At 45.6% G+C, this 21,728-nt stretch overlaps 1 protein-coding gene across 1 annotated transcript in view; it reads right to left on the bottom strand.

The window, feature by feature from the left end:
* Nucleotides 1-557: 557 nt before the first annotated feature.
* The window catches only part of SLCO3A1 (solute carrier organic anion transporter family member 3A1), a 147,862-nt gene continuing 126,691 nt past the window's right edge, over nt 558-21,728 (bottom strand). Inside the window, exons 5-10 of the mRNA XM_050903227.1 lie at nt 17,588-17,752; nt 15,407-15,605; nt 14,370-14,508; nt 9,805-9,980; nt 6,573-6,637; nt 558-2,107 (exon numbers count right to left, since the gene is read on the bottom strand). Of these exons, the coding sequence (XP_050759184.1) occupies nt 1,728-2,107; nt 6,573-6,637; nt 9,805-9,980; nt 14,370-14,508; nt 15,407-15,605; nt 17,588-17,752 (1,124 nt within the window). The 3' untranslated portion in view covers nt 558-1,727. The remainder of the gene's footprint in view (nt 2,108-6,572; nt 6,638-9,804; nt 9,981-14,369; nt 14,509-15,406; nt 15,606-17,587; nt 17,753-21,728) is intronic.

Genomic DNA, 21,728 nt, shown 5'->3' with positions numbered 1-21,728 from the left:
ACCCTTCTGACATTTAGTCCATTGGAAACGGGTCTGGCTCCTGGGGAAAACTCATCAAACACAATCAATTTGTATTGCTTCCCAGCAAGAATGTTTTGGAAAAGAAAAATATGCATGCAAAATAAGCCTGACCCCATGCTTCTTGAAATCAGATGAAAGCTTCCCCATGATTTTTGCAGGCTTAGATAAGACCGCATTGCCAAAGCAAAGCCAAATCTGCTCCTGCATGGGTGCCTCTAGAGAATCTGAATGAAAATTTCAGAGGTGCTCAGTGCTGGCCAGCCTCTGCTCCCATAACCCAGCCTTCCACAGGAACACTATTTGCACATCTAAGGGCAAAATATGGCCTCCAGGAGGGGAGATTATTCCACCTTCCTCACATGGCTTCCGCTGAAGTCAGTGGAATTTCTCAGGTGAAAAAAAAAAAAAAAATCAATTGTGAGGGTTGCAGGATTAAGGTCAGTATTCCTTTCATCTTGCACACACACACACACGCGTACACACACACACGCGTGCACACACTTACTTTAAAGAAAACATCCACCACACATTGCAAATTATATATATATCTCTTTAAAAACTGGAGAGAACATAAACAGCTTCTCCATATATATATGTATTCACTGAGTCACAGAGAATATGAAAAAACTATGTTATGTAAATCATCATATTATCTATAATTCTCCAACTGGCAATTGTTTTTATAGAGACACAGTGCATTCGTTCTCTTTTTTAAAAACATATTATGTGTCTTCATTGGCTTGGTAGCATATTAGAATGAAGGCGTATGGATAAAAAACGCAGAGGATTAAACAAACCCCTTGAGTCACATTATGTTTGGGTGAATTAAACAGGACTCTTCCCCAAAGTAGCATAAATAAATCCTCCCTATGGAAAAGTGTCAGCGATTTAAGGGTTAACACAGATTTGAAAATAAGTTTTAAAAAAATCTTATTAGAGGACTACACAGACAAGTATTTGGAATTCATCCCCCTTTAAAAATGACAGCACATTTGGCAAGTGTGAGCAAATGTCTTGAACTTTACTGGGTTTGAGAGATCTGAGCACAGCTATTCACAGACAACCACAAAGCTGCAATCTGCGAATAAGCCTCGGCTGGAAGGACTCGGATACCTCCGACAGCATTGCTCGCCACCTGGGAGGTTTCCAGCAGCTTTCAAGGTATTTATCGTGGACTCGCGGCTGGTGACAGAGTATGACTGGTGGAACAACTCCAGCACCGCTCCCTCTTTGCCATCACAGAGCGCAGTAGGTTTGAACAGCACCCAGACCAGCTAACCCTTCAGCCCACACTGCGGGCCTCCACATATCCCTGGGACCATGTCTGCAACCGCAAACGCCTATTCCGGGCATTGCCGTTATCACCTTGCCTTCTCTATGCCTCATGCTCAAGCCTGTCCGCTTGCTGAGCTCTCCGATGAACCTCTGCAGATGCCCTTCTTGGAAGCTCGTACTGTCATCAAAGGGGCTGGTACCCAGCCACAGCGGCTCCCTGCTTTCTCCATCACCCCGCAGGATGTCACAAGTGATCCCATTACAAGATGCTGTTCTCAAGAATCCTGGCTGGGTCTGACTTTGAGAAAAAGACAAAAGTTTCCTGTGTTGCCGTTGTTGTTTTGCAGTTGTGTTTTTTCATTCGTGCTTTCTTCTTGTTTTTATTAAAAAGGACCCTTGTATTATTAATATAGTTCACCCCTCCACAGTCACTATAAAACAGACTCCATATTTTCACACCACTCATGATCTTCAAGGTTATAGATAAATTTTGTCCTATGTGATTGATTTTGGGCCACCGAGTCCCGCCCCAGATTGTCTAGGGTGAGAGTAGAGGCAAAAAACTCACTAGTGCTGAGACCACCTTCGTGGTTCTTGATGTATCTTTTATAGTTTTTCCTCAAGCACTGCCAGGTGGTTGTATACAAGATGAATGCAAAAGACTTCAAGGCTATAGCAATACTAACATACAGGTATCTATACACCACGTTGTCGTACAGCGCGCAGGCTCCTTGCTCGCCACAGAACGTGCTCCAAAACAGACACGTGGAGTCAATTCCAGCCCCAAAGATCAGCGGAGGTGGGATAAAACCTGTCAAAGTAAGAGAGACAAATCATGCTTTTATGATCCTTATGATAAAGAGAGAAGACATGATTGCAGTGAATGGAAAGAGAGGATACTTTGTCAAGGTTAATGGTCCCAGCTGCAGCCTGTGATTCTAATTTTTTAAGTTCTAAATCAACCTAAACAAAGTTTGTGGATGAGTTTTTAGCTTGGACTCAACGTCTATGGAAGAGATTCCTGCTGATATCAACATGCAGGAAGGATTTTACTCAAGTTTAAGTGGCTTTTATTAAGCTTCTCGTTTGCCTAATGAGACTGAGTGGAGGGGTAAATGGAAGAGGAGGAGGACAGCCTTGCAGCTTGTTCTCTGTTTAGATATTGGTAATTCTGCACTCCAGGGTGTTCACCTGAAGGATGTCATAGGACTCCAGTTCAGAGCCTGAAATCAGCTGAGGCACTGAGGTCTAGTTTTGGACCTTTCCCTGACACAGAAGAAGGTTTTCTCTGGGTCTAAGGAAAATAAACAATGGCCTCTAATAGATGCCAAAGATTAAATCTGAAAAGACGGGAAAATTTCAGTGCACCATTAAATGAAATATCACAGCAGGATTCTCCCACAGCCACTGCAGCTAACTACTGATGAGTGTTTCTCAATCATAGTCTGCAGCAGAACTGCAATCTTAAAGCAAAGTAATCACTCCAATCTCATTTAACTAATAAAGGCAATGTTTTTCTTCTCTACTTTTCCTCAGCCTACAGAGACATTGTAGAGGCCCCCCGTTTCACATTACCCCAGTGGTGGTTAGGACATCCACGTTCCAGCTTTGCACTCCCCAGCCAGCACACGTGCACCGAGCGTGCAGCACTCAGAAGAAAACGTGGATGTTCTACATAACGTAAACCATTTCTCTTCTTTCTCTAATATTTATGGGAGGAGGCTGGAAGTGGATAAACCCTGGAAAAAACCCCAACTGATAAAATCACTGCTGTGGGTTAAGAGAGCAAGCAAAGGAGAGCATTGTATCTATTGAAACCAAACAGCAGGTAGGCACAACATACCCTCGACAGTATCACCCCATTTGTAGGTGCTGTGATGCCTGAGACTCTATAAATACACATGTAGACAAACAGACATAGGACTGCAGTTTCTAGACAGAAAAGTGTTTAATCTTGGATCTGGTTTCATCATTAACCTGGATTTCCAGGCTTAAAAAAGATACCTTCCTTCAGCTTGTCATGAACAAAATAGTGACATTCATGACATATATCCTAAGACTACAAATAAATTGGTTGTCTTCACTGTTCCCTGTGGTAACTGAGATCTCTTCATTTTATTTTGTCGATGACTAGTGCTCTGCAGATTTTGTTTGATCTTCCTTATATGTTAATAAATGCAGGAGTTAAGAAAGGCTAGATGGGCTTTTGGTACTCATTTTAACCAGTCATTAATAGCACAAATGTAGTAAATAAAAAGAGATAATAGAAAAGATAGTTAGAAACACTAGTTCCAGTCATCACATTTAAAAACCTGGTTATATTCTGGAAAAAATGTCAGCGCCAGCTCCCTGTTTGTCATTTCAATGACTGGAAATTCCAGACTGGGCTGGTTCTGCTTCTAAGTTAAAATATGCTTTTTTTTTTTTTTTTTTTTTTGAAACCTGTGGACAACCACACACGCAACGTGGAATTTAAAAATTCAGCTGGGCTCCTGCCAGAAACAAGCGAAGAGACCGTGCTGCTGAACGCAGTTTGTGTGCCCAGTGCTGCACTGGCGCTGGATGCCACCTCAGGGGGTAACATCCAGATGTGGCAGTGACTGAGGAGGCAGGAGCTGCACGCTTTCTGGACTAAGAGAGAACTGCATTTGGATCATAATTTTGAGGTGTGAGCCCCTACTTGTTAACATGCTGAGAGATGTTGGTACAAAGCTTTGGAGATCTATAGGCTGAACTTCAGAGAGCGCTATCATCCCCATCTGCTGGCTTCAGGTGGCTTTCCAGGTTTTCAAGATTATTTGGCCTGGAAATTGTTCCTCATAAGACTTGAGGAAGGACGTGTTTCACTGAACTCCAAAGCTACACCTATGTGGATGCAGGCATGGATGTGGAAACCTTAAAGAAAAATACATGAAAAACTTTTAGGAACCAGTGAGTGTTTCAGGTCGTTTTTACCAGAGGAGAAGACAAGAGACTCACAGGAACAACTCAGTGCCGAGACCCTCTGAGACATGGGAGATGAAGAGTTGCACTGCAGATTGTAAAGTCCTTCTGAGAGAGAAACGCTCTGTTCTTGTCACATTGAAAAAGAGGCAAGCAACATGGACTCGTAGGAAAAACAAAAGGAAGTGCCCTGGTAAGCAGAGGCTTTGCTAGGATGCATGGTGAACACCATCCAGAAAGGATGTGTCCGGGATCTTACAAGTCGAAAACTCTTTGCCATTCCAGACATTTCCATTCCAAACCTTTGGCTCCAACAGCATTGCTTTACTCTCTTCTCTGAGAAACTGCAGTAACACTTTTATATGAAGACACTGTTATGCTGCCCTCTCACAGCAGAATTCCTCTGGAATAAGAGAATACATCCAGGAGGATAGTGGGAGAATTCAGTCTTGTTTCATGTTATTACAGTTAATATTAAAGAGATTCAATCATGTTTTACCTCTTACTGCAAAGTATTGCAAAAATTTCTGCTATATACATATTTCATTGCAGAAACTATAGGGCTGTATAAAAAAAGCTGCTTCTGTCTTACTGAAATCTGTTAGCTACGATTGCACCTCCGGGTCTCATACCTCCTATATTTAATACTCTCCTTTGGTTCAAGAAGCAGCTATTATCACTCTCTTCTTAAGTCAAAGCTTAAAGGTGAACTGAAAAGCTTTTAAAATAAATCAGTAAAGCTATTCTCAAACCCCAGGTTGTTAAGGGCAAAATTTGGATACCCTTGCTCATATTGAAAAGTACTTTTCTCTTCATTTTCTATGGGTTCAAGCTACATTGCTGATATGCTTCAGGATGTATTGTCTTATTTCATGGGAATTCCTTAGTGACAAAGCAACATATAAAGATTTGAGTTTAAATTCTTACTATGACTTCTTTATTGGAAGAAAAAAAAAGATCTATTCAACTTAAGCAGACATGTCTGAGCCTGGTTTTGGAGGATTTCAAGATGCCACTATCTCAAGAGGTTTCTCTCTTTTGAAAGGAAAACAGAAAAAAAGAGAAAATCTCCCCCCTTAAGTACTTCTTCCTTTGGAAACAACAGCCCACAGCCATCCTCCTCGCACACTTGCCTGCTGACACTCCGCATTCAGCCAGCGAGAGCTGAAGACAGGCCAAAACCTGAGAGCAGCCCCGACAGCTAAAGAAAATGCTGTCTTTGCAAGGCTTGAACCAGAGCTTACCCAAGTCAACCTAGAAGCTTCCCTTTGACCTGTCTGAGCTCTGGATAAGATCGCTTGATGGAGCTTTCTGTACGACTGCAGTTACTTCACCAAAAGCAATGAAAATCTCATTGGCTTTATCGTAAAATTGGTCTGGGACCACCGTGTCCCTTTCAGCTAGTGGAGAATAAGGTGTTACAAAAAATAAGTAAATAAATGAGGTCACTTATTCAAAGCTATGTATGGTACTGTTGGATTTTTGGTCCCCTACTTCCTAGTGCCTTGCTGCAGCCTAGGAGATGGCATTTTACTCACCAGCTAATTCCTTTGAGACTGGGGGCGGTCATGCAGGGAAGGTACTATCCATGCCATACTAAAAAAAAGTAAATTCCACCTCCACAACACGCAGAAACCCCGTGCATGAGATGGACCCACACAATGATGGATCAGAGAGGATTTTGCCCTGAATCATTGAGATTAATGAGCTGAAATATAGGAGCTTTAAAATAAGAGCCATCTCTTCAAAAGGGGAAAAAACCTTCCACCCAGAAACAAGAAGCAGGTGAATAACAGCACATGAGAAGCACATACCAGTCCAGAGGAACAGCCATATGCATTTTAATGGAATATTAACCCACAGGAGGATACAAGGACTCAGCCTCTCTCATTTCACTGTTTCCCTTTCCGAGAGACCCAAAGGAAGCGACAAACACACCATGCAACACAGGTTCTGTCCCTCAAAGGAGGATGAAAATACATATCCCTCTACTTCAGCAATATGCAATACAGCAGTAATTTTGTAAGCTGCTGACATGTTAATAACAACCATAGAAGAGTAACTGGTTGCGTGGGACCATGGCAGAAACGGTCATTTCTCATGCAACACTGCATTTTCTTCCATTAGCACAATTCAAATGGCAGGAAAAGTGCCTTCAGGAGCCTTGATGTGATATCCTTCATAGAGAGGGCTCGGACCTCGTTGTGTCAGACCCCACTCATGACAACCACAGCACTGCATGGAGCAAAAAATCAACTTTTGCACGTTAAAAATACAGTTTTCCATGAGGGAGGAAAGGATGGGAGAGAAGGACATGAAATGTTTGTACTTACCTAGCAAACGGAGAAGCAGGAAAAGCACCCCCAAAGCGTAAGACTTGAGTTCGGGGCTCACGGTTCTGTAGGGAGGAGGGAGAGAGAGAGTGAAATTGATTCTTCTTGTTCTGCTTTGATTAACACACCCCGTGGCCATTCTGTGCTGTCAGCCAGGATGCCACCACCACCTCTTCAAAAAGTCATTAATGGGGTTTTTCTTCTCCCTTCGCCTGAACTGCCTACAGCCCCAAAAGTAATTGCATTGGTGATACGTTCAGGAATTTAGCTAAGTCATTAATAACAACAGCTAATCTTGTCATTGGATGGGGAAAAATGAAATTCCCGTCCCAGTAAATCACCATTTACAAGCTCCCCATCATGCTTTCAAGGCTCCAGATGTTGAGAATTGGTGGGAGAGAAAACTTTTTGTTCTGAGACTTCCCGGACTACTGGGAACAAGGGAGAGAAGGGACGACGACGGACCAAAAGGTTCAGTCAGCCTGTTAAATCAAGCCTCCCAGTGAAGACATGCTTAAGAAGACGAGTTTTCATTGGCTTAGCATGTGAATTTTTTTTATGCTGGGAAGACCACGGTTGTGCTGCCTTTTGCTACGAACACAACCCACTCTATCGCATTAGTGTTATCCTTCAAAGGTGCTTTAAAAAATAATTCATGGCTTTCTAATTCGCTTAGCTCAAGGATGCTACTGGCTAAAGTCATCCTCTTGGGGTAGGCTCAGCAAAGCCTTTGGAATTTCAGAAATCATTAATTTGGTCTTAAGTCTTATAATAGCATTTTATTTCCCACAGCATATAAAGGCTGGGAAAGCAGGACAGTGATCCCCATATGAACAGATTCATCACACAGGGGAACTTTAAAGGCTTAAGCTGCCTCTTCCATTAGCTCCTTACAGAGGTCGGCAGGCAGCACTGCTAGTGGCACCCATGGTGGCAGTGGTGGTCCTCTGTATAAATACATTGGAGGGGCATCAGACAATACCGATAAAACAGCAAGAAAGAGCAACAGGTTTTAAGCTGAAAAAACCATTCTGATCACCTGCCCTCATCTCACACAGTACACTGGCCATGTAACATCATACCATGATTTATGCATGAAGCCTGCAACCTCTGGCTGAATTTCAGCAGAGTTTTCAGGCAGACCCCCAGGCTTGATATAAAGCCTTTATGCCATGAAACATCTCCCCTTGGAAAAACGTTCCAGTGGTTAATGCCTTGGCTCAAATAGGATTCTACAGTAGGGTGGGAAATGAAGGAAACAGAAGGATTATTAAAGTTATTTTATGGAAAAAATAGATTACCATGTGAAATATTCACAGTGGGTTTTTAATCAGTGGTGGTGTCCATCGGTCCACCTTTTTGTATTTAAGACCAAAGTCAATCCCCATACCTTAGGGCGAAGTAAGAATTGCCACCTGGGGACATCTCCTTTTCTCACCAACTACAGCAGTGAACAAATGACTTGCCTAGACAAGACATCTAATTTGTGGACACTGAAGTTCATTTTTAAATTAACCATAGGAGCTGCCGACACCACTTGTCACCGCCACGGACACCAGGGACACACTCACATGCCAAAACTTTCTTTTAGCGATCCAAGATGGCAGTTGCAAGAGAGCATGAGGTGTTATATGGCAAAGAGCTCTTCCCTGTACATTTCAGTAGCTATCAGTGATTCTGAGGGGAGTGTAGTTACTAATTTGGATGTGTGAATTGTTTATTTCCTACAGCTGTGAGCTGAATATTTTTAATATTCCCTTCGCTTTTCTTATTTCCTTGTATTCTTCTTCCTGGCTGGCGACTGGCTTATCTCATTTGAAGTCGACACTAAGAGATCTCCACTCAGGATCCTACAGGTGCTGGCAGCTCCCTTGAACAAAGAACTCTTCAAACTTCAAATTACTTTTGCCACAATATTTATCATGAGAAATTTGATTTCCCTTTAGCTACCGTAGATGCAAAGAGAGAAACAAACTAGTAGGTGGAATATCTCATTTTGTATCCTGCAGGGAGACATGCCCTCACAGAGCTGTTCTGTCCAAGATCCACTCAAGAGTGTGTTTCTAATACAGACCTTATTGATTGAATTTTATTGGAATTTTCCAGGCAGCAGAATGGATCTGCTATTTACGCCTCTGGTTATTATTCTCAGCAAGTGACAGCCCGGACAGATAAGTAATTCTGGATAAACGTGGGCTTAGATATATACGTATATCATAAGGTGAAGTGTTCCATGTGTCTGGAAATAACACAAGGTCAGTTATTTGAATAAGCTACTTTTGCCCACCTATTCATATTGGTTCAACTCAGAGATGTCCTTCAGACTTTCAAGTTCCTTCTGTTCTTGGACTTGGTCCAGGGTGAGAGAAGTAAACTCTAGCCAGGGGGGTATTGTCCAAAGCTAGCCTTTGCCGCAGCCTTTCATTTTTCCATGGTTTCTATGATCTCCAGGCCATCTCTAAAGATATCTTATTAAGCCATTATGTGCTGAGAGCACGGGGCTGCAATTCTGCCCCTTTCCTGATGCAGTTGTAATATCTTTACTACCTGGACTGGAAACTGCACATCTGTATTTCCTTTCCCATGCTAATCCCAGCCTTGGTAAGAACAATCCTGCCACCTTTCTTTGCAGCATCCCTGCAGGGATCTTCTTGGTTTGCAAGCCCAGTCCCTCCTCGCTCCTACTGTACCAAAGCTGTACTCGAGCAATTCCTGTATTCTCTCTAGCAGGTCAGTACTGTAGGCACTGAACTCGGTGGGGCTATGCCATGGATGAACCAGGTGCTACCAAGCAAAATAGTGGCTTAGAGAGAAAATGATTTAATTAACACTTGAAACAACGGGGCTGAAATTCAGGCAGGACTGCTCGGGCTTTCACATCCCCAACTCCTGCCTGCATGTAAAGGCAGTAACGTATGAGAAAGCCTGTGCCCATAGCTCCTCATTTGCTGAGGAGGTTCAAAATCTTTTGAAAATACGGGCAGCTCTTTCAAGGTGTCTCCACCAGGGAGTGCTTAGTCAAAGGAGGATTTTCTGATGGCTTCAGCGGAGGTTCAGTCCAAAGCTATGGATCTGGGGACAGTCAGTGCAGCCTAAAAGGCAGAGGCCAGGAGCTGTGCAGGACCCTCCGCTCCCTGCAGCTCTCAGTGGTACCCCATGGTCCCCCCAGCCCTGCTCCCACCCCAAGAGCAGCCCTGTCAAGCTCATCTGTTCCTCCCGGCGGTGGTCCTACCTGATGAGTATGATGACTGATGGCGTCTGCGCCATGGCCCCGATCATGCTGCAAACACACATCACGCAGAGGAATGTCAAGAAGGCCTCTTCGCAGCCGGGACTGGGGCATTTGCCGGGAACGACTGTGGCATTTTCGGCAGGAACTGAGGTGAGGCACGAACAGCCACTGAGGTTCTGCGGAGGAGCAGAGGGGTTCAGGAGAAGGGAGAGCCGCGGTCCCCACCACCTGCCCTCTGTAATGAGGGCTTGCCAACAGCAACTCTGAATCCCCTAATGGTCAATTAAGTAACTCCTAAGTGCTTATTTGAGGGGGGTTTGGAAAGAATTTCAGAAGCGTGTCAGCTCTGATGCATGCTACCAGCACGGGAAAGCCGTCCCTTGGCTTGTTTCTTTTCTTCTGCTCCTTTCAAGTCTCTCCCATAAATGTCACTGCGACAAAATTATTACCAAGTTATACCCCTTTGGAGGAGAATAAAGAAACGATCTGTGTCCCTGCGACAAGGAAGATCCCCAAATTATGGTTCTAATTACTTTCTTATTTACCTCCGTCCTCTTGGCTGTTGCAATTAAACTGAAGTACATTAAAAGCAGGTAAATCTGCAGCCCTGTTGTTGGCTGCAGGTTCGGTGCCTGCTTCCAGCACCCTGAATCCTGGGAAGGAGCCATCCACGATGGGTGCTGCAGCTCACCAAGAGCTGCACTATCACAGCTTGGCAGCACAGACACTACTGGACTCAAGCGCACTATAGGGCTAATAAATGACATCTGGTTCAGAGGGATTTGTGTTGAGCTAAAAGCTGAAGTCAGGCAAGATAAACTTTATCAATATGTGATCAGAAGGAGGGTGAAAGGACTGCATTTTTCTTTGATCTCTCCAGCAAGTGCAGGATGTGAAAAGAAGCTTTGTTTGCCAGTCACAGATTTAGGGATTTTTTTATTTTTTTTTTCTTATTTTCCAACTCACCCTCCTGAATTTCTGAGTGGGGGATGTCAGTGCAATTAAGGCACACAATACTACCAAGAAATCCCTGAACGAATACAGAATGAAACGATGATAAATGATTCATGGCTTGTCTTCATCAGCCCACTGGGTTTGCAGGTCACATGTTTGTAAGAGGAGTAACACCATAAAATAAAACATATTGAAAAACAGCTAAATCTCCTCCCTTTCCCCTCTACCATGTTCAAGCAGAAATTCCTTTGCTTTTCTGCTGGGGTCCCCTTAGGACCATACAAAAGCACACTTTCTGGTTCACTGCCTCCAAAGATAAGGATCCGTGGGGATACTACGCCAGCCTTTCTGACACCAATCGCTTTCTTCTGCATAGGAGTCAAATGATTTTCTTCCAAATAAGTGCACAGAGGGCAAGAGAGACCGCAGTGCAGAACTCTAGGAGAGCTGGAGTAGACATGCAGGTACCTTTCTGGCTGGCAAGCAATAATTAACATAACAAATTCCTGTGCTGTGAGTTAGAAGCTGCCACCTGAAGGCTTCGAGATGGTGACAATTAGCACCACTGCAGTGGTGTTTGCACAGAGACAACAGGAATTTGTAGTTCTTGGCTCTTACTGCAGCACATTGCTAGCAACCACCCTGGACACAGCCCTGTGGATTAAAACCCATCTAAGTCCAGGAAAGTACATACCTGCACTGAAATATCCTGGGACAAAATTCCCATCACAGCAAACACGCAGAACTGGCTGCTTATTTCCCATGGGCTCTCATCAATGGAGAGAAAGTACCTGTTTCTGGCAATGGTGGGGCAGATTCTCCTCCCATTGGTGTGATTTTTTACAAACCACAAGGCAGGTCTCCACCTCCATTGCCTGAAAATTTGCCCCTCAGTCTGCTTTTTCGACCATTTTGCACCAAGGTGCTAGCCCAAAGCAGTGTGAGTAGTTTGTACCAAGTACATCTGCTTGCTTAGCGCTGCACCTCATCCTTACCTGGGAGATCTTTAATCTTTTATTACTGACACACTATACAACTCACAGACATCAAACAAGGAAACGTCTAAGATGGAGTTTTACCTTTGTCCCGTGGAGGGGCAACTTTTTGCTATCTGTGCCAAATTGCTATAGATTCCCTTGTCTGCAACCCCATTGCATTCAACCACACATTATCACAGCCTTCCACTGCCCAGCAGCTTGCACACCCAGATCTGTGCACATGTGAAGCTGCAGAGATGCAGAGTTTGCACCTTTAACAGCATCCTGAGTTTGGGGTAATTATCTATGCAAATCACCCATGTTTTTAATTACTTGGTTTTTTAAACCCTGGCTCTGACAGGGAAGGGACAGGCTGGCACTTCAGTGCAAAGCTGTGAGATGCCAGCATGGTAATGCCAGGCTGGAATTCATCTGTCTCCAGCCAAAAGGGTGAGAGAGGCAATGGCATCAAACAAACAAGATGCGTGATCAAAGGCTTCGTACACAAGGGTCACTCCCAGGAATGGCTTGAAAGAAACTCCTGAGGGTGCCAGAGCTCTGCCTATCAGCACCGATACTCCTATGGCTTTTCAGACAGGTGCACCTCTGCAACCAGCTCATAAGCGAGAAGAAAAAACTGAGCTACACATTGCTTTTAGAAATTGTTCACAGAGGAAAAGCGGAGAGAGGCAGTCAGAAACGTCCAATGCAGTAAAGTTAAATAAAGCATTCAGAGAATTTTATGTCCCAGTAAAAAGCAACCCTTGGCTCATCACAAGCATATAACATTCACAAGACCCTCTAGACAGGTCATTACCTGGATTATGGGTTTAAAAGCTGGTTTGGCAATTTGGCTTTGCCTCAGGGCCATTGCATGGCCAAACTGGTCCATAATTCTTGATAATGTCCTTTCCAGAGAATGCTATTGCTTCACTAATTTGTGTTCAAAACGTTACTGCAAAAAACCCCAAAAAACAAAGCGATGAAAAGAACCCCAAGATGATGACGAAAAGGCAAAATAAGAAAGAATGAGTAAGAGAGAGGGTGAGGGAGAGCGAGGTTTTTGCTCAGATGTTTGCTCTTGCAGAGCACGAGGTCAGGCAGCTGCAGACTGAAGGGGCAGAGCTGAATTTTCATTACTGTGCTCCTTCCAGAGGAGCCAGAGCTTTGCCCTGAAACCCACAGTGAGGAGGTCGCTTCCCCACTCCAGTCATGGACGACACCGGGTGTATTCTTGCTAAGGGCTCAGTGAACCGGCGAGACACTATTCTGCATGCCCTGTACAAGCTGGCTTCTTGTTGAAATGATCGTGTTGCCGCCCCAGGTGTTGACTTGTCTCTTGTTGGGAGGAGGAGGAAGAGGAAGAGGGCAGGAGGTAACACCTTCGCATGTGCCAAACACTCACGGAGTCCCTTGTGGGGTTGCTGAAAGCACCTTGAAACTGTGGTATTTAAAAGGGATGCCTATGTCTCCAAGGCCGGAGTGGGAACTGAGGAGAGAAGAGGTTTAAGCAGGATGAGCTCCCAGGTCATCTGGGCTGTGAGGCTGCACTTGCTAGCAGCGAGCTTGCACCTCTGCTCACCGGCACTTGCAGGCGGTTTGTCTCTTTAGGGCAGGAAGGGAGGTTTGATGTCTCCTCAAAAAGGAAGGATGAAGCCGTGGAGGGATAATTGCATGTGATGAGCACTGATGTCCCTGCAGTCACGAATGGTCGCTGCGACCAGGCTGGCCTCCCACGGGCTCCACACAGGGAGGGTGGCAGCCGTCACCATGCCTGGCATGGCCCCAGGCAGGGAGTAAGGACTGCAGGAACCCCACCAGTTCCCACCCATGGGAGCGGCAGGCACTCATTTTCAGTGTAACCCAGAAGATACTAGCATTTCAGCAGCAAAAAATGGAAAAGCAGACTTTCAAGATATTGTTAAAAATTCTCCACATCTTCTTTACACAGAGATGGTTTGGTCTTTAAGAGTTTTCTAAAGGAAATAAACTCTTAGATATGGAGAACTGAAAAATGCAGAATGTCTTTGGATGGAGTCTCTGCTCCCTTGACAACTGCTCTTGCCACTGCCTCAGAGCAAAGCAGGAAAAGAGAGAGTGGAAGGAAAGCTTAAATAAGGGTGAATAAAACCAGGATCTGGTCATATGTGTCTAGGAACCAGATTCAGGAAAAGAGCAAAAGGAAAAAGAATAAAAGGATTGGGCAGGACAAACACGGGCAGGTGGAGAAGCAGGGAGATGAGGAGCTGCAGGAGAAAAGAGAAGCTGGTCCCAAGCCCGGGCCAGCAAGCTCTCGCAGAGGATCTGGGTTCTGCCAGTGGACAACTGTGCAGATCTCCTCTCGTGTTCCTCTCTTCCATGCTGAGGAGGAAGAACAGAGGAGGAGGAGGATGGGAAATCCTATCCCGCTCTGTGGGTGACCCTGGCAGACTGCTGCCAGAGACAGCGGGCATTTATGCAACACAGTGAAAAACAACAGTGGCTCAGGCCCATCTGAGGTATGAGGTTAGCTTTTGGGGGTGTAACCGTTGCTGGCTGTAAATGAGCTACTCCACCAGATACACACTAACCTCACTCACTCGCGCTCACCGAATTGTTCCTACAGGTGAGAGGTCCCGAGGAATGCCCACTCACCGTGCTGCTGCAGCCAGCAAAGCAGGCAGATAAGTATGTGACCCCGTCTGCCCCACAGACTGGAGTGAAGGAATCAGTTTGGCATTCACAGTTGTTATTGCAGGGGGAATATGGGTCCAGAGATGAGGTTGGAGTTGAGCTGCAAGAGAAACAAAGAGAAATTAATAGGCAGTGTGATGGTATCAGCCAGCTTTTCCAATCGTTGCCACACAAAGATGGTTTTGAAGGGCGATAGTTAATGCAAACAAATTACAAAAAGCAGTGGTCAGGCTATCTGGGTCCCAGCTTTAAGAAATCCAAGCTACAGCCTCTCCTTGGGGACAGAAATATCCTTCTGCAGCAGGGAATCTAATGCGAGGCTTGGGCTGCCTTGTTACCCCAACAAGAAGCCCCAAGGAAACGCAAAGAGATGCTGTGGACATTGCTCTGTGTTTTTCTAGAACAGTAACCGTGAGGAGCTGAGAGTCTGAAGTTGTCATCTTCTGAAGAGTCACCACTGCATACTGAGGAGCACCAGAAAAGAAAATACAGAATAACTCTCTCCAAGTCCTGTGAATGCTACAGGGCACCGTGTGCCTCATTTCTCGCATTAAAATGGGCTTGGAGCCACGCATACTCTCACCTCACCATATCTGAATTTCCAGGCATCTAAAACCTGGTTCTACAAATTCCCCTCAGGCACTTAAATAAATGTACAAAGCAGTGCATGTCTCTCGCTGCCAGGAGAAACCAGACAGTGCGGTGGATCCAATGTTACATAGGTGGCCATGGGTGCAGAATTGGGTCTGGCACCTTTCGATTCAGTGTGACCAATTTTAGTAAAACTCGGTTGTCAGCTGCAGGTACTCAACTCTCACAGTGATGAGTGGCATGAAAACATCCCAAACTAAGAGCCCTATATGACATTGCCTTCTATATGCTTGTTCTGTATGGTTGTCTAAGGGCCAGCGCTGCCTGAAGGCTGCCTGTTGAGGACAATAACATGGCATTTATATTGGTAAGGCTGCGTGAGACCCTGAAACTCTCTGGGGACTCACTTGTTTCCATAGGGAACAGTAACCCCTGCCACAGGTCCTGTGTCACATCCCAGGAACAGGAAAGACACGTAGCAAGCTGTGGACACCAGGTTCACCAGCATGGCCATCCTGATGGCTCCCAGAGCAGACAGGCTGAGCTTCTTCACCAAGAGGCCACCCAGGAATATGCCCAGACAGGCGCATGGGATTGCTGTCATCCCTGCAAGAGGAAAAATCAGTTAGCAAGAAGTGTGAGTGAGGCTCAGTGAAGCACACTATTACAGCTTTTTACTTTCCAGCAGAGAGATCTGTGCGCTAGCATGGGGAAACCTTGTAATGACCAACTGCTGCAGTAGCACCAAGCTGGGGTTGCCCAAAAAGAGAGGAATGGATGCAAACGGGTATGCTGCCTTGCAGAGGAACTGGGATCTTCTTTCAGTTCTCATCCATATTGGAGGGAGATGCCAAAATTGCTGAGATTGGCCCACCCTAACCTAAGCAGCAGCACCTCTAATGCTTCCTGCAACAGTTGGCAGACAAATAAAGTCAAGAATTTCCCGAGGTGTCTAGAGGCTTTGGATGAGCCCTGCTTGGTATACTTCACAGCAGTCTGATCTTCAGAGATTAGGCAATAGTCGCATTTGAAAATATGAAGTCTCCCTTAAAGAATCTTCTTAAACTGTGAGATGCAAAATCACTGCCAGAAGTGACTCACTTTCCAGGCACAGAAAGGCGTTATCACACTAAGCATGTCTGGGTTCACTTTTATCCCTTTGCTGCCAGTTATACTCCAGACCTTACCTACCTGGGCTAAGCTTAGAAGTGCATCCAAATCCTGGCACTTCTGGACTCCCACAAACGCCATGTGGGAAATCTGGTAGCAACTTTGTTTAAATGAAACAAGTTGTTGTGAGGACCACGGATGTATCAAAGGCTCCTTTCCCACTGCTAGGTCAGAAGCAGGACGTGCTCTGGCTCACGGGTGATTCCTTTGCTGACCATTCAGCTGTACTCACATGCTGACTGACCAGGCATCTCCCACCAAACAGCTTAGCAGTTTTCCTTCTCCCAGTGGGTCAACAGTGAAGTTGCTTTCCTTTGCCAAGCCTTTAATTTTCAGGAAAGATGGAAGAGCCTAACACCTTTGAGACCTCTGCCCCTCTGTCAAATCCTATTAAAATTCACCAGTGAGTTCCTGTGTCGCTGGGGGAGGCAAGATTGACTGCAGGGGATTGTTTCTTCTGGAAAACCAGGCCAAAACCAGAAGGTATCAATGAGTTCAATGGGAAAATAAATAACTGTCAGGAGAGCAGCTTGCAAGCTCCTTATTTTGATATTAAGATCCACCAATTTCATGATGTCCCAGTTTTTGACAGATCACTGCCAGGTGCCCATCTGGCGAGCTGCGGTTGCAGATCATCCAAGATCAACTCGCAGATATCTTAATTGGGTGCTGCTGAGAGAATGGCTGTCATAAACAAATCACTGGGCCTGCTTGGGAATGAGCAGCAGGAGAAAATAAATGAAGATCCTGCCTGTGCATCAGTGTCCTGACAAGGAATGAATGAACATTGAGAAATATATATATGGGAAACCGCAGCAGCATAGCATGGTCAGAGAGAAGGGGCATTTGAAACACAACCAAGCTGCACTAGCTCAGGTATTTGAACTGCTGATTGCAATCCTGTCATTTCCAGTCCAAGGGGAAAGGAGGGACTAGCAGGAGAAACTGCGCTTCCTAACCCAAATGGAGGTGGGCTGGAGAACTCTGGGATACCTGAACCATGAGACAAGCAGTTCGATGGGCAGCCTTGTTGCTCGGCAAGCAATTGCAGTCTTGGGCAACCAAATGGCCCAGTTTGGTTGGGATTTCTGCTCTACTTCAGGGCCATCACAGACTTTCATACCCTGGCTGTGTCATACCACCTCTCACACAATGGGCTTGGCTATAGGGGAAGTGATCGCAGCAGGCTGCAGTGGAGAGCGCAGTTGAGGAGGAAGGATGCCGGAGGTCTGCTCTGGGGTCTGCAGCCAAGGCGCAGCTGGAGCCCAGCCCTCCCACTCACGGACACATTTCTAGATGTTGGGCAAGTCACTTTTTGGGCAGCCTAACCAGTGAGACTGGTTGCGGTTACCAGCCATGCTGAACACTTTTAAATGCCTTTGAACGCTGGAGATTTGGTGGCCCCTGTGGTTACTCACCCAGCAGCTGGTTGGCAGATGAGGTGGTGAGGTTGAACTGCTGCTCCAGGTACTTTCCCAGGAAGGCGGCAAAGCCGGCCACCACCGCAATCTCCATGCAGGCTGCCAGGATGATACAGGTGAAGACGGGATTGGAGAGCAAGTGCTTAGTTACTTTGGGGATCACTAGAAGAGAGGAAAAAGGGAGAGGTGTTTTTGTGTAGGCTCTCCTCGAGGTGCTGGAGGCGCCTTGTTGCTGTCCTGCAGGACAAATTCACTTCAAATCAGGAGTAATTTTCTGTTCTGCACAGACGAGCTGGTCGAAATGTGGCAGCACCAGAACAAAGTGAAACATCAAAACAGTGTCATCTAAAGATTCAGATACCAGGAGGGTGCAAAAAGAAGTCACCTGTTGTTATGTTTACATCTTACAGATGATTCTGAAATTCTGAAGGATGAGTATTTTCCAATATTGCTTTTGTTTCCTCCACAGGGAAGTCAATCAAAGCCTAGTATTCTCTTTCTCCTTCTCCTTTCCCTACCTGCTCTCCATGAACAGTGCTGAGCCAGCCAATGGGTGTCATGAATACTGTACTCAGCACCGCACACATCCTTGCAAGCTTTCAGACACAAGCTAAGCGAGCTCACACTTGGCCTTTCCTCTTCCTGCCATCCAGATTTGCTTCATTTTCTTATTCTCATGTAACACTGGCTCACTTGCTGAGGGACACTTTCTTGCAGCACATCTGGGTGCAAGCTGAAATTCTCCTGCTTAGCCTGGTGCCACGGTCACCCATGGGCCTCACGCCTGGGACAGGCATGTTAGCCTGCATGTTCCCATAAGCCAGAGCTTCACCAGCCAAGCAACGCCTTCCATGCAGACCCTACCAGCCTTGGTGGCTGCAAGGGTGGAAGAGGACATGCTGAGCTATTCACTGTAAGATGCACACATACTTGCTTTAGTTTCATGATCCCTTGGCTCCTCCCTCCCGAATCATTAGCATCCAGAGTCCTCTTCTCCAAGCCCGTCTCTATTTCTGATAAGCAAACATGAGTTACCTTACAAAGGGAAATCTGGCTAATGAATCAGATAGCACATTTTCTACTTCAGCGAACATTTTAATTATTGCCGAGATAACACAGCTTGAAGAGGAGAGCATCCCAGTACAGAAGAGAGCCTTGCTTTGTCTCAATACCTGATGACTAATTTCTCCCTGAATTAAATGTGAAAATCATTAAGTTTGAAAATTACCTCGCTGAAGTGTAGTGAAGCCTCAATGGATCCCTATCTGCATTTTGAAAATCCATCCCCCACATCCCCTATGGTGTACCAGGGTCTGGCAGATGACAGATTTCTCTGGTGTTGGCTTCTGTTTTCCCTTAGTGCTTTTTTTGGTGCAAAATCTAATTGCACCGGCCTCAGCAAGTGAATGCACAGCTCTTTGTCAAAGCTGGGTCCCCTTGGTAAGTACTTGGTGGGGGGTGGGAAAGGTTATAATTAGGTTTGATCTAATCTTTTTGGATGGGGCCACTCCACAGTTTCTGGTCTCTTTATACCACAGATGTTTTTTCATGCTGTATAGAATTCTTGCTTCCTGAGGATTTGCTGAACATAATGAAGGTGCAGGAGGCAAAGTATTTTTTACTAGAACAGGGGGGAAAAAAAAAAAGAAAGAGAAAAAAAAATACTAGGAGGGAGGAACGGGGGTGGGGGGATTCAGTTGTGGATAGAACTCAGAAGCCACCTGCTGCCTCCTTCAGTTCTTTGGTGGCCACCTACAGAATTTCCCCTTCTTGCCAGGAAAAGGAGGGAAAATGCAAAGGTAGACTTGGCAGCGCTGAGCCTGAAAAGCCATATTTAAGGTATTAATGCCTGTTGTGTCTCTGGACTTCAGTTTGTTCGAGATTAACGGATTCCTTGAGATGTAGCTTTGTGCCAATTCAAATGCAAACACACAAAGGTCTACCTCTAACTTTATCCACCAAATAATAACAATGACAGCCTGTCTTTTGCAGGAGGGAGTTAAAGATCATGGACATTTATTTCTGAAGTTGGCAAGGCTGGTACCCAACCATCATGCATTACCAAGGTCAAAAATCCATCCTTTGTACTTGAGGATGGACAGCAAAAATTTTGCAGAGTTATTGCACCATCTCACACAAGAGATGGTCACAAGGCCCTTGTGACTGCCTTGCCTGGCAGTGTTGGGCTATGAGTCCCATCACTTCATCACTGCTTCTCCTCCCTGTGTGTCCGGGTGTGAGTTTTCTGGGACAGATCCTGTCCTCCTTTGTATGTTTGACCACTGTCTACTGCAACAAGGCTCTGTACCAGCTGGAGGGTATAACACAAAACCCAGTGCAAAGAGTGCAGAGGCAGTGCAGGCAATGCCTGGCAGCCTCCACCATCTCCTCAGCCAGGGCCAGCTCGTTCCCTTTCGTTTTCTAAGGGAAATGACAGGAGGCTCCCATAGAAATGAATATCCTTTCATCTTGCTACTGCCACCCGTTAAGATGAATCATTTGACACCTGCTGCTGCCTTATCTGTCTCAGTTCTTGGGGTGAAATACCCCTGGGAACAAGATTAAAAGTCAGCAGTGAAGTTTAAAAATCTCTCAGTAGACTAGAGTGACGTGCTTTCAGCTGCCTGGCATATGGTGCTGGGTATGAAGGGGGAATGGAAGATGCTTGATAGGGGACAGTAAAGCCCTGGGGAACACAACAGCTAAGCATGGTGCTTCTTCACTGGACCCGATCCCAGCAAAAGTCACGATAAACATTACGCTGCACCTTGTTGGCCCAAAGCTTGTCCCCAAGCTCTCCAACACCCCTGTCAATCCCTCAACTTCCCACCTTTTAACACCCCAAGCAACACTTGTGCCAAGGCATCAAGCATCCTCCCTGTCTCCTGCTGTGGGGCTAGCTGTGGTTGACAGGCCATGGGCTTGACAAGCAAACACACTTATGTACACCAAGTAGCTTTGATTTGTCACTAAACATCGGGGAGTACCGGGGATAATTGGCAACCTCATTACATGAGGTTTAACTACTCTCCAGAAACGACAAACTATAATCATCACGTTGGTGCTTGAAATGAATTGTTTGGAACATTACAATCACCAAGGCCCCTTTTTCCAGTTGGAGCACCCTACAGAGACATGTTTTCAATTTGCAGTAAAGATGAGGAACACAGAAAGCAAAGTAATAAATTAGAGGGAGGTTTACGGCCCAGTCCACCTAGGACAGTGCGGTGAGGGAAAGGCGAAATGTAGCATTGAGCCAAAATACTACTTTCTAATAGCAACGTAGGCAGCAAGCCTCAGATCTGAATAGAAAACAAAAGGCAAAATCTCCACCTGGCTTGAGGAATAAGGGATGAAGAAAATAGTGCAGGCAGCAAGAAGAAAAAACCTCCTGGAAAGAGGCAGCTCCTACAAAAAAGAAGACTGAGTAAGGCAAGAGGCGCTGAAGATCTCTCAGATGAGTTTAATATGCTGAAGTCCATGTGGCCTTGGCAAAATTAGTAACACAAAGGATATGAAGGAAAAGGATGATACCCATGTCAAAGAGGCTTCTTGATAGATACAAGCTTGAAGCAACAGTAATGTTCTCACAGAAGGAAAGCAGGTCCTTCTAGTTTATCATCTTGCCTCCAGCAACCGCCTTTGCTCGATTTCAGAGGGGTACGTAAACCTCCTTCACTCGTGTCATGGAGGTCACAGCAAGGCATAGTATGATTTCGGAGATAGACATACTCGGCCTGACCTCAGCTGCTGCTCAGCTTCTGCCCCGAAGCATCAGGCTGAAGGCCTTTCTGAATTAATCCAAGCTTCTGATAACAAGGATGCTGGCTTTGAAACAGTCAAGAACCTGCCAACAAAGCCCTCATCCTCATGAAATCCAAGCGAAAGGAAACTCAGAGACTGACGGGACCTGATGTGGGGCCTTTTATGATCAGTTGCCTCCCCCTCATCTACGATTAGGATTTCTCAGCAAGCCTTTTAGATATTGGTAGGGAGCCAAGACCCAAATCCAAAAAGGCATTAAGGTCGTGGTACCCATCTGGATCAGGGCCAAAGACTCACCGCTATGGCCATGAATGAAGGTACAGATGGAGCCCTCTCCAAAAGGTTGTCACTATGACTTGTTAGAGCTGTGAAT

This window comes from Gymnogyps californianus, chromosome 11 (assembly GCF_018139145.2).
Source record: "Gymnogyps californianus isolate 813 chromosome 11, ASM1813914v2, whole genome shotgun sequence".
Taxonomy (NCBI): Eukaryota; Metazoa; Chordata; class Aves; order Accipitriformes; family Cathartidae; genus Gymnogyps; species Gymnogyps californianus.
The sequence above is the reverse complement of the archived record's forward strand: the minus strand, read 5'-3'. Positions and strand labels throughout refer to the sequence as shown.